Source organism: Arvicanthis niloticus, chromosome 28 (genome assembly GCF_011762505.2).
Source record: "Arvicanthis niloticus isolate mArvNil1 chromosome 28, mArvNil1.pat.X, whole genome shotgun sequence".
Lineage (NCBI taxonomy): Eukaryota > Metazoa > Chordata > Mammalia > Rodentia > Muridae > Arvicanthis > Arvicanthis niloticus.
The window spans coordinates 2870597-2883227 of record NC_133436.1 but is presented as its reverse complement, the minus strand read 5'-3'; the positions used below and the strand labels follow the sequence as shown (position 1 = coordinate 2883227).

General features: G+C 44.6%; 1 protein-coding gene across 2 annotated transcripts in view; it reads left to right on the top strand.

Annotated features, from left to right (window-relative positions):
* Window positions 1-12150, top strand: part of Smoc2 (SPARC related modular calcium binding 2) — a 129959-nt gene extending 117809 nt beyond the window's left edge. For both annotated transcript variants that reach the window (XM_076926572.1, XM_076926573.1), the window contains exons 10-13: window positions 5059-5161; window positions 6765-7039; window positions 8918-8958; window positions 10834-12150. In XM_076926572.1, the coding sequence (XP_076782687.1) occupies window positions 5059-5161; window positions 6765-7039; window positions 8918-8958; window positions 10834-10851 (437 nt within the window). In that variant the 3' untranslated portion in view covers window positions 10852-12150. The remainder of the gene's footprint in view (window positions 1-5058; window positions 5162-6764; window positions 7040-8917; window positions 8959-10833) is intronic.
* Window positions 12151-12631: the final 481 nt, after the last annotated feature.

The window sequence follows — 12631 nt, the reverse complement described above, 5'->3', positions numbered from 1 at the left end:
GGAACCCAGAGAAGTCCCATGAGTCCTAGGAAGTGACTTTGAGCTTTTTTCATGACCACTCTCCCAATATCTCTTCAGCAGCACTTCCCTCTCTACAAACACCTAGAGGGCTTGGGTCATGGCTGTCATCAAGGCCCTTGACAAATGTCACCGATGCTCTTGAGAAGCCCAGAGAGATTCCAGGCACCGGCAGGGCTGGCTTGAGGATAAATGCCAAGGCAGCTCCGTATTTAAGACATATCCCTTAGATTCCTAGTGTATATATTCTTCTGATGCCCAACCTATGGAGACTTAAGCCAAGGCACAGGCTTTCTGGAATGTTTGTTAAGAGAAATCCCATGGCCTTATGTCTGTAGCTTCTTTGAAGGATTAGGACAGTGGGAGCCGTTGCCCGGCCATGTGTCCATCATGACTTGCTTTTCATCTTGGTTCTCTCCTGGGCTTTGGCTCCTAAACAAGAGCTGATTTCCACCAATGTATGAGTGTAAACTCCTTAACACGTATCCCAGATCCCAGGAACTATGCTTTAAAACATAGGAAATACACTGAAAATAATGAGTTATAAACACAAATATTTCAAGTATGGAAAATAACAAAATAGAGTTAACACAAGAGTGAGGTTTTTTTTGTTTTTTTGTTTTTTTTAAATTTAATCTTACAGTTTGTGAGATTTTTCTCTAGCACTTCCCGATCCTTAAACCCTCTGTGGGGTCCAGCCTGGAGGAAGGATTACGGGATTGGCGTTTCACACCTGTAACAAGTTGCAGGCAGCTAAACACAAGCAGCTGAGCAAACTTTTCTAATTCTTGGTCGCCTGGGTCTAAATTTTGATTCTTTCTGTAGTTCTAAATTTAAATGTTAAGAAGGTATGAGCTGTGCATATAAGGAAAGGGAGGAGGAGGGTGATGGGGGAGATGGGTCCTGTGTCCCAGGCACATCACCCAGCAAGTGTCTGTTACTAGGCAAGGAGGAGATGCTAGCTACTCGGAACAGCCAGCTTCTAGAAATATCTGTGATCCTGTGTTTCAGAGGCCTTGTGACCATGGATCATTACTAGTTGCTTAAGTCCCAGACCTCTCAGCCAAGGCCACTTCCCAGCTCCCCATACTCTATGTGGTGGACTCTTCCTTGTACACAGGATAGGCTTCCGTCGGGCTTGGCTCACAGCAGCTTCTTGCCTACTCACAAGGCTGACCACCTTCCCTTCCCCCTTAACTCTTCACCAAGGAGATTGAAGTCATCTGAAGATTGCCCTCCACTCCAACCACATACAAACTAGGGTGGTTGTCCAGGAAGGGTGAGTCTGGTCTTTCATCTACCATTACCAAGGCCTTAAGAGCAGTGAGGGGAACTCAGAGACCATGATTCCTTGTTCAGCCGTAGGGGTTAGTACACTGACTCCCTCTAATCCAACCTGGTTGTAGTTTCGAAGACCGTGCACTTTCAGATCTCCACTAAATTGGTGTAAGATTCATGCCTCTATTTCTTTGTTTCTTTCTGCCTTTCTATGTCTCTCAGTATGAATGGATTCATCAATTTTTCAAGGCTGTGGAGTATCTAAAGCTAGTACAGTGGGGGTGGGGAGAACCTGTGTGTTGAAGTGGGTTCAAACATCAGGTGTAACACTCTGAACCATGAGCTGGAAACTGTGGTCCATCCTCTGCTAACATCATGCTACCCCAGATTCCTTAGTCCTTAGAAATGCTTGTTCAAGAATGCCCAAGGAAACTCTAAGCTTGGAGAAAACAGTACTCTGGTAGTTCCTCACTGAGAAGTCACGGCAGACAGAGGGGTATTTTGGTTGTATGTCAAGTTCAATGCTATAATTTAAAATAGATGTTTTAAACTAAGAAAGTATCCACAAATCTAAAACATGTCATCAAACAGATACTTCAGACCTGTGAGTTCACTGACAGTGACCAGCTCAAGGCTTGGGTTTCTATCCCTGTAACCTTCCCTAATCTCACGGTGTCTCATTGGCATGGATGCTAACATCTCTTTATGCCTGGCCAGCATCGACATAAGACCCAAGTTAGGATCACCCAGCCTCTTATCGTGATGAACTGTTCTTTGCCTCCACTGGCTCTGCATGGGGTTTCCTTGTGGTAGCCAGGCATGCCATGTAGGTTACTGGGAGGAAGTTTACATTCATTGTGATGATCCACAGAGATTTGCCCTGCAATCAGGAGACCCATCATGAACATGTATAAATTCATGCTGGAAAAAAATAAATCATAAGCATAAGCAAAATTAGTGAAATCAGTAGTTTTTAGATAAAAGAAGTCTGTTTTAGAAAATAAGAGTGTTTCATAGAAAGTGCAGAACACATTTCTTTTTAAAGATTAAAAAAAAAAAAAAACCCAAGCAATTTTTTAAGGCATTGAAAATGAACTTCTGGAGACGTGACTGCAGGGCCAAGGACTTCTGACCTCAGTTCTGCATTTACTGGAAGAACATTGTCCTAGCAGAACTATCCCTAAATAAATTGACTGTCCTGTTAGATCAAGATCCGAGTACTTGATCCTGACACTTACCCTGGAATGCCAGCATTCTTGGAAACATTCCATCAGGCCCCAAGACAGGCAGCTTGATTAAGAAGAGAAATTGGAGGCATGAAGCGTTACCCATGAGTTTTGTATTTCCTGTCAGCCTGTGGTCCTGACAGACATCTAATGTTTCAGAGGAACCCAAGAGCTCACTGCTCATGAGATGGATGGGCAGGTTAGGATTGTGGGCATGAAAACTAGTATCTGCATAATGAATTGACTTCTGTCTACAACACCAGACCATCATGAGGCCATGTGGAGTCACTGCCCCCTTACCTCAAGGCAGGTCAGTTCTCTTGGATGTTTGTCAGAATGCATACTCCCAGGGGCACACTTTGGCACCATGGTGCAGCTGCCTTCCACATAAGGCAAGGCATCACCTTCAAGGGCAATGGGTGCTCTTAACTCTTTCTTCTAAGCATGTCTGTCAGTCTCATATTTGTTTGTCTTGGCCTTTGGGAATGTTCTTATGCCCCAGTCTATGTATCACAAGGCAGTATGGCTCTGAGCTCTGTAGTGGAGCCAAAGGACTCTCAGATTCTCACAGGGAGCAAGTCTGCTCAAGGTGCTTGGTGACCAATCAACACAAACTTGGCAGGTACAGCCTGTAGATAACTCTGGCCCTTTGTCTGGGTCTCCTTCTCACATATCCACTATTACCTGACCGTCCATGTAGATAAGACGCTCCCTTCACTCTCCTAAACCAGACTGCCATGAATGAATTCCTGGGTCCTCATTCCAGCCAGTCCCGCCACTTCTCCTTCATCCTACCCTCTTTGGACATGATGCACTGTTCTTTTTCCATTTGTTGATGTCTCTAAAACTATAACAAACATAGATGTCAGAGTCTAAAATAAATGGCTTATTAGTTACCTCCTGTAAAACAAAATAAGGATTTCATACCCGGCATTTATTCCAAGCAAAGAAAGACCTTGCTTGAGTTTGATTGTGAGCAGAAAATCCCTGCTTCTTTACAGGTTCTCAGTGGACATTCTCTGAGCAGATGTGACCAATGGCTACCTTCACCATATCCCCCTTTAAGTCTCTTGAGGCTGATAAGCACTGGGGAGCTCATAGGTGCACCTCAGGGTTTTGCACAGGCCTACCATGCTTTCCCAGTATGTCTCCTCCTTCAGAGGTACCATGGACCAGCTGTTTATACAGCATGTGGTTAGGAAGCTCCATTTGATGGGCCTGCTGAATCTTTTCCTGTCCTTATTTTCACAACATCAATGCCTGTGTCATCTCCAGTTGTCCAGCAAGGATAGTTTCCAGAAGTTTCTGGAGTCACTGACTACTTGAAGTAGTCTTCTGTTTCCTTCCTGGGGAATGCCTCGGGGGATTCAGGACAGTTTCTCGGAGTCCTTCACCCAGTAGTTATGGCTTGTTCTTTAGATTACAATCCATTCTTTCAATTGAGCACAGAAGAGATTCACAGTCTTTCTTGTTTCAAGTTCCACACACTCTATGAAAGGCTAACATCTGTTTTCTGCTAGAATGTTTAATGAGTCAAAACAGACCTCCACAGATCCTTGCCACGGGCAGGCAGCTTTTGTTTGAACCCTAGTAAAAAAACACACACACACACAAACAACCGAACAACCAACCAAACAACCAAACAAAAAACCACTACCACCACCACCACCAACAACAACCAACCTGAATATCTAAAGGAAAACCATGAAACCAGAATGTATTCAGCCACGTTGACATGTTACGCTCTTCCTGCCAGCTGCCATAACTCAGGGTGGAGAAAATATCTCAGACTTGATAAATAGATACCCTAAGTGGGGTTGAGTGAAGAGGAGGTTGGTGAAGAAGCACTACCATGGATGTAAAATGCTCTGTGAAAAGTTGGGCTTTAGATACCAGAACAGGTAAATCACTCTATGGCTGAGATCCTACACAGTCATCTCTGGGGCTCACAAGTGTGAATGCCTATCTATGATTCTTGATATATGCTGCACTGGTGTTTAAGAGTGAATCTGCCCCCAGGGAGGCAACCACAGGTCTGCCTCATATTGTTTTTAACTAGACTTGGGATTTGAGGAGATAGGTAGCAGTGGATGGCAGCTTCTTGACTTACTACCCTGGGCTAGATCTCCTTATGTAAATCCCAGTAGGGACAACTTGCTGACTACTGATGTTTGCAAGTGTCTGAGGCCTCATGTAACAAAGGGACACCCATACATGCCTGTATTGTGGCTTTAAAGATCAACCAGAGGCTAAACCCTGAGAATCTTAATCTCATGTCATAATTCAACAACTGTTAGATACCATGATTAATAATTTTTCTAAGTCAAGGTCAAAACCTATGAATTATAGTGGTGCAGTTGTTTATCGTGAGGCATGTATACAAAGTGCCTGCACCAAATCATCGCATTCATATGAAGCAAGTCTAACATACTAATTTCTGAATACTAAATCTTTTTTCCATTGTACAGAGATGTCTGTTATACTTTGTGAATTCCACTAACAGAGCAGGGGAAATGTGCATTTTTTTTTTTTTTAGGTTGTCCTGGTGCCAAAAAGCACGAGTTTCTGACAAGTGTCCTGGATGCACTCTCCACAGACATGGTTCACGCCGTCTCTGACCCCTCTTCTACTTCTGGCAGGTATACTGTCTTATTGCAGAGCAATATGCTGGCCTGAAGCCCAGAAATTTGAAGGAATCGGGAAAACTAAATTCTTCCTGGCCAGTGGCCATGTGAGATCAGGCAGTTCACTTGAATTTTAGAGAGAGAGAGAGAGAGAGAGAGAGAGGGAGAGAGAGAGAGAGAGAGAGACAGACTTATTAGATCAGGAGGACACTAGGGAACAGCCCCATTCTTCATGTTCAGGGGCTCCTGGGGCCTCTTTTTTGATTTTTTTTTTTTTTTTTTTTTTTTTTTTTTTTTAGACATGGTTTCTGTATGTAGCCCTGGCTGTTCTGGAACTCACTCTGCAGACCAGGCTGGCCTTGAACTCAGAGATCCACTGCCTCAACCTCCTTAGTACTGAGACTTATTTATTGTTGTTACCTGCTCTGTGCATGAGGCTTATCCTCTTATTCGGGTTCAAGTGTACAAAAGGGGCCTTGATCCCGCCAACACGGCTCACCCTAGAGATGCTCTCCTGTGCACACTGTAGACACACTGAGGCTTGATTCTGTTTCATGGTAGTACTTACAGTGCCTGTGTGCCCACTGCCTCATGGTACAGGGTGATGGAGCTGTCCAGGTGAACAGCTATGGCACTTCAGTATATAAACTCACCCTTTTGTGTTCACAATTTCTCACTCTTATTTCTAAAAGAAACATTATTTTAATGTTTTTTCCCCTAAAAATACTGGCTTTCATGCTATCCTGATAACAAGCTCCTGGCTGTCTCATGTATGAAGTCTCCTTAGCAAAAACCCCTTCCTCTTGCGGTTCTTTTGCTGAGGAAGGAGTAAGAGGAGAAGGAACACTAAGGGGAAATGTGACAATTGCATAAGCTAAGACGAAAGAAGTCACCTAAATTTCAACCTCACGTTTTGTAATGTGGAATTGACTGACTTGCCTTCTGAGTGTCTGACCCACAACATCGCCAGGGAGTCCAGTCCCTGGGGGCTGTTGGCATCTGCCTGCTGTGTTTGCACTCTCATGGAGGAAAGTTTATCTAAACCAGTGAACAATGGAGTCCATAGAGTCCAAAGTGATGGCATTGGTCCTCCTCCTCGGGTGAGAGATGCACATCCTTACAGCACAGCTTCAAGGTCTGACTCACAGCCTGACTTACCTGTGTCTCAGAATGTACAGCTTAAAAGAATTCCAAAGAAAACTGTCTCGTGGCAACTTTAAAATTTGTTGATATTGCCTTTGACTATCTTCATCTATTTAAGTGTATCTTACATATGCAGTAGACAAATTATCACATTAAGGTAGAGAGACTGGGACTCTAGATGTCTTTGGTGGATGCTGCCATCTGTTGGCCCAGTGGAGCCCAGGTCTCAGGACAGTGACCTTGTGTTCAAGGCCTTAGGCAACTGAATAACTACAATGCACACATGTGTTGTGGTATTCCATGTTCTGAACACACTGAGTCATTATGAATTACTTTCTGCCTTGTATTTGAAAGAGGCTGTATCAGGTAGCTGTATCAGGGTAGACATAGGCATGAGAATAGGGAGGAGGGAGTCATAGAGTCAGGGGACATAGCAGCTTCGACCTTCTGCCTGACATGGTTGTTCATCCTCTAGGTTGTCAGAGCCAGATCCCAGCCACACCCTGGAGGAGAGGGTTGTGCACTGGTACTTCAAGTTGCTTGATAAGAACTCCAGCGGAGACATTGGCAAGAAGGAAATCAAACCCTTAAAGAGGTTCCTGCGAAAGAAATCCAAGCCCAAAAAGTGTGTGAAGAAGTTTGTGGAATACTGCGATATGAACAATGATAAGTCCATCACGGTGCAGGAACTCATGGGCTGCTTGGGTGTCACCAGAGAGGAGGGTAAAGCCAACACCAGGAAGCGCCACAGTAAGCCTTACTTACTTCACTACTGTGCACTTTAATCATGTTGGGGGTTTTCTGTCGATGGGGTTGCTTCCTGGTCTGCTGTATAGGAGAAACATGGTATGCCATTGGTTGTTGTCACCCATGTAGAAATGACCACAGGTGGTCAGCAGCTTGTCACCTGACCCGAAGAGCAGCAAGTCTGAGGAACATGAACTGAGCACAGTTCTAATGCCCAACCTGTTACTGTTCTAATTACAGTGGCTAACTGTTCAAACATGACTTCCCTCCTAACTTCAGAACCATTGGTGCTAGCTGGCCAGCACAGTTCATAGACTCCACTGGAACATTCAGGCCAGGTCAGGGGCAGTGAAATCATCACCTCTAGGGGATCAGTTGTCCCAGTGTGTTTAGCTGGCTCAGCAGTTGGACATGTCTCTCTGTGGGGGCTGGCCTAAGTCACCAGATGTAGCAGAAGTAGAAAGAATTCCAGGATAGATAGAGTCCGAGGTTCTGCCATTTGATTCTATGATTTGGTGACCGGCTTCATCAACATGTTGGAGCACATGTGTGGAGCATGAGTGCGTTTCTCCCCTTGTGCCTCCAAGCTCTGTGGTGGTGGTCAGGACAACATTAGAGTAACTGGCTGCAGGGACTTTAGATAGCTATCTTCAAAATAAAAAAGCCATCTTTCCATAAATTAGCAAGAGTCACTTCTTCAAGACAGAAATCTAGCCTGGACCCTAACTTAGTTATATAATGCTGAGTGGTCACTGTGGCATACACTGGGGGCAGGAGAGATGCAGGGAGGGAGATGTTTTGCCTTCCAGGAAACCATGTGGTATAGATCACAGTTGGAATGGCTTCGAAAGGGGATCTGAGCTCAACATGTTCCTTTGAGTGAGGTGGCTGTCTGCACAGGACAGAGGGCTGCTGGGAATCATGAACTCAGAATAGGGTGTGGAGACAGAGCAGGTGTTGGCCTGCAAAGAGGGAATGTGATGAGACATCAGGAGACTACAAAGCAGCTCTGGAATGGGGATGCCTGGTCCTGGGAAGGAATGGGCAGGGTTACAGTTAGAGAAGTAGAGTCCAGCTTTCCTTGCTGCCTTTGAGGCACCTATTAGAATTCTGATGAGTTGCTATGGTTGGAGGTACAGTCTGGGCTTAGGAGACAGAAGCATCTGGGATACTGGCCTGTGTGTACTTGTGAGCCGGCAGGAAATGGGTATCTAAGACTACCATGGAACTGACAGTGAATAGGGAGAAAGGAGGGAGATGAGATGGGTCCACTGGGGACAGACAGCAACTGTCCATGGCCAGGAGGGAATGAATGAGGTCACACAGAGGCCATTACAAAGTAGGAGGGGATATTGGAGAAGACTCCCCCCCACCCCCAAGACTCTGGCCAAAGAGGGACTTCAGCCAAGTGGGAGAGGCTGAACTCTCTGAGAAGTGACCAGAGTGAGGCAGGGGGGGCACCTGAAGTAGAGTGTCCATGTAGCACTGGACTGGGTACTTCACTGAGAGTAGAAAGGGGAGCCTCCCAATCTCCAAGCTAAGGACAAACAGCCCACGAGTGAAATGAGCCAAAGCTAATGTTTTCTAATTTTAATACTGAACCAAAATACTTCCGAGAGCAGAATGTGTGTGGGTGTAGCTCAGGCTCACTCCGTGCTTTTCTTTGTGGTTAGGATTTGGGATAAAACAAGGCACTCTCCTGTTGTTACAGTAGGGCATATCTGTTGTTAGACGATGTTACCATAGTGATTTAAAACCCCACTCTTCCAAATCTAGCCTCGGGTCTCTATGAGTACACTGTCACTTGACCAAGTCTGCTGATTGCTGCCGTAAGCCTGTCATTGAGGAGTGTTTGACTAGCAATGTCTTTTCCCCTTCCAGCCCCCAGAGGAAACGCTGAAAGTCCTTCTTCTAATAGACAGGTGAGTATGTCTGTGCTGCAGACTTTATTATATTCCAATCTACTTAAACTTTACAAGAGAAATCCAGGGCCTACATGTAGGATTTAGGTACCTTCAGAAAAACCAGACAGCTCAGTTAGGGCAGCTACACGTGAGAGCATTTGGAGCAAAGAAGTTTTTTTTTTTTTTTTCCAAATTCTGCCTGTGATCATCGACCAGCTAGATCCTGTATTTAAAGAGTCCGCCCTTTAAAAAATTTTGAAATTCCAATTAATTTGTTAATTTAGAGGTGGGTTTCCAAGCTGTGTGGTAGAGATGGTTAGGGAAGCTGGTGTTTGTTGTTCGTTTCTTAAATATTAAGGAGATGGCTGGGACAGGAGACACTCTGCCCCTCAAAGAGCCCACTCACCTGAAGATCAACAGAGGCAGGAGTTCATCTCACACAGAGATTTTCAGTTCCTTGCTGTGTTAACAAACATTTGTGTTTCTGAGGCCACATTTCTAGATGTGCAATTAAAGGGTACAGTTGTGGTCCCCAAGTCCTAGCCACAGCCTAAGTGGAGACACTTTCCAGGGTTCTTTGCCCAAAGCCAGGCAAGCTGAGCCCTCTCTGACTCTGCTATGTTATCTGTTTACTTTGGCTGCACCTGCTGGATGCCAGGTGGAGGGTCCCTGTTTGTTGTGGGTTTTAAGTAGGGGCCTCCTGTACTCACCTTGGAGGGAACTGAAAGCCATTTCATTAGGAAGGACATATGATTCATTTTCCTTTGTTTAGTAAATGTTTATGGTTTTAACTTTTCCAGTCACACTGCAAATCACTTACACTTGCAAAGGGGGCAGGTCTGAGAGCAATTACCCAGCTGCCTCCAAAGGCTTCCCAGGGGCTGTTTGCTCTAGCTAATGGCAACTCTTTGGCACACGTGTGCCGTGCAATTTTAAATACCGCACCTCCACCCCAAACCAAGCCTTCTACTTCAGTATTCTTCCAGAAAACAACCAGACCAGTGTGGTTTCTCTATCTTTCTTACAGCACTTCAATGCACAGAGCAAATCCCTACTGGTATTACTGTATGCCTTGGGTTGATGTCAGCAGGTCAGAAATCAGAACATTCTCTTTAGGTAGCTTCATATATGGCTCAGCAAGGATTACAGCTGTGTGCTTGGGCATCTGGACATGGCTACTAAGGACAACCCTCTCCCCCAGTAGGCCTGATCATCTTCAGTAATGACTAAAATACGTCAGAAGACCTTACAATTAAGACAGAGCTTTCATCAGCTTAGTATAGAGGCTATTCACCCCCTTGTCGTGTTATCAGAAGGAAGGAAAGACAGCCTAAGATTCAAAGTTTAGTAATTTAGGTATCAGATCAACCTCCATTTATACAGATTGCTGCACTGGATCAAAAGTTTGCTGCTTTTTTTTTTTTTTTTCTTTTCATTCTCTAAAGTCCCTTGAAAGTTCATGTGGTGAAGGACAGAAAGAGACTGTAAACACAAATGCAAGCTGCATTTCTTCTTACGTAATAGTAGAAAGAAGGATCAAAGAAAAAATTTAAATAGTATAAGACTGTTCAGGTAGGGCTGAGGGGCGCACAGGTAACCCAAGTTGAAGTCTGGTGTCTGCAAGTTTAGGATTACCCTGTATCATGTAGTAGCTCACTTAAGATATTTGAAGTCAATGCAATCTTTCTCAAATGATATATTTTCCTGGTGATTTCAAGGGAAGAAAAGACTTCCTAAACACCAGGCCCACTCATCCTTAACTGTAAGGTGCCCTGTTCTTTCCTGTCTGGTTTCCCTCATAGCAAGTAGGTTTACTCCCAGGAGCAAACCTTTGTCTGCATAGGGAAGACACAGACATCTTCATAAGTGTACCTTTGTTTTGTTTTTTTCCAGCCCAGGAAACAAGGATGAACGACTGACTACCCAAGACAGTTCCTCGACATGTGGGAATCTCCCTCACCAAAGAGCAATTAAAAAACGAAACACATATAGTATTTGCACTTTGTACTTTAAATGTAAATTCACTTTGTAGAAACCAGATATTTAAACGGACTGTTGTGATCTGTGAAAAATGGAAGGCTGGCTTCGGGAAATTAATCACATACAATGTATGTGTCCTTGTTTGACCTTCAAGATCTGTGCTGATGGGGTGGGTTTTAAATGCATTTCAACCTCGCTTCCTCGTCCCTCTGTGGAGAGAGGGCCTGGTTTATTCCCTTGCCCTTTCCTCTGCCTGTAGTCTCCATTGGCTTGCTCTCAGTGCTCTTGATGCAAGCCAGAGCCTACCATATCCTTAGAAGTTTGCAGTGGTTGCCTGTTCCATGAAGTTTTGCTCTCTAGAGATGTCACCTACACCATCAGTCACACAGGCACTAGCCCAGGCATAACCTTAACTTCCAATAGCCCCTGTTTGAGGCTGTTGCTGTCACACTCTGTCAGACTCCAGTTTTAGCTTCTGCTTGAGTTTTAACTCTGCTTGAGCCAACCCTACTGTTAAATCTCCAGGGAGCTGAGTGGGCAAACAGCCAGAGAGTCCTTTTTCAGAGAGCAAATGTAACTCTGGCTGATTGGCTCCATCTCATTGGCTCAGGAAAGATCCAGTCCACCTGCCTCAGTTCTAAGTGACCAGGTCATCCTGCTAGGGTCCACTGGAGATGAAAAATGTCTTCTGTAGAGATCATGAACCACATGCCGAGGAAGACACAGCTAGACTGCATCATTCCAAGAGTGCTGAACAACAGCAGCTGAATGAATGTCACTTCCATTCTGTGGAGGCCTGGAGGGTTTGAGGGGATTCATCCAAGACCTTTATTAGAGGAAGGTTAGGAACTGGATGACCACACTGTGAGAGACTGGACTGGACTGGGTGTATGGTTGGCTGTCACTCTCTGACCTAGGTCAGTCTGTACTCTCTGTTCTCAAGGAACAGTGGCGGATGGGGGTGAGCTGAGGCAATTCTTTCAGATTGGGGTTATTTGGAAAACTGTTCATGGTCCCCAACCTCTCAATAGATGTCTGTGTATGCATTGTGAACACACGCTGCATAAGGCCTTTGCTCATTTGAACTGTGTAGAGGCAAGAAGTGACCAGCTCACATCAACGCTATCTACAAAAAAGTATGATCCTAACTGTTTTGGATAATCTTTTATATTTCTGAACTCTGAATTTAATCATTTTTTTTATTAGATTAAAATATGCGATTAAACGGTATTGGTCTTCTTTTTGGCATTTCATAATTGATTATTGTTTTTAAAATATTATTTTAGATTATTCTACATGTGTGAGAGTCTTGCCTGCGTGTGTGTCTATGTCCCTCGTTCATGCTTAGTGCCCATGGAGGTCAGAAGAGAACATGATATCTCCTAGAATTGTAGCTATTAACAGTTGTGAGCTACTATATGGGTACTGAGATTGAACCTGGCTCCTCTGCAAGAGCAACCAATGCTCTTACACTGAGTTACCTCTCCAGATCCTCACGACTGCTTACTGTAGAAGGTGTCTACTTGTGGAAGCCAAAGTTGTGGGTGTTAGCCCAGCAGATGTGGGTCTAATTTTGCTTGTCGAGGGAGGCTGTGTGGTGTGGGACATGTTCCTCAACTTTTCTGAACCTTGGGGTTTCTCCTACAGGACAAGATGCTGGTACCTTCCCTGTGACAGGTGGGATGTAAGAGTTAATAGTTGTGAATACCTC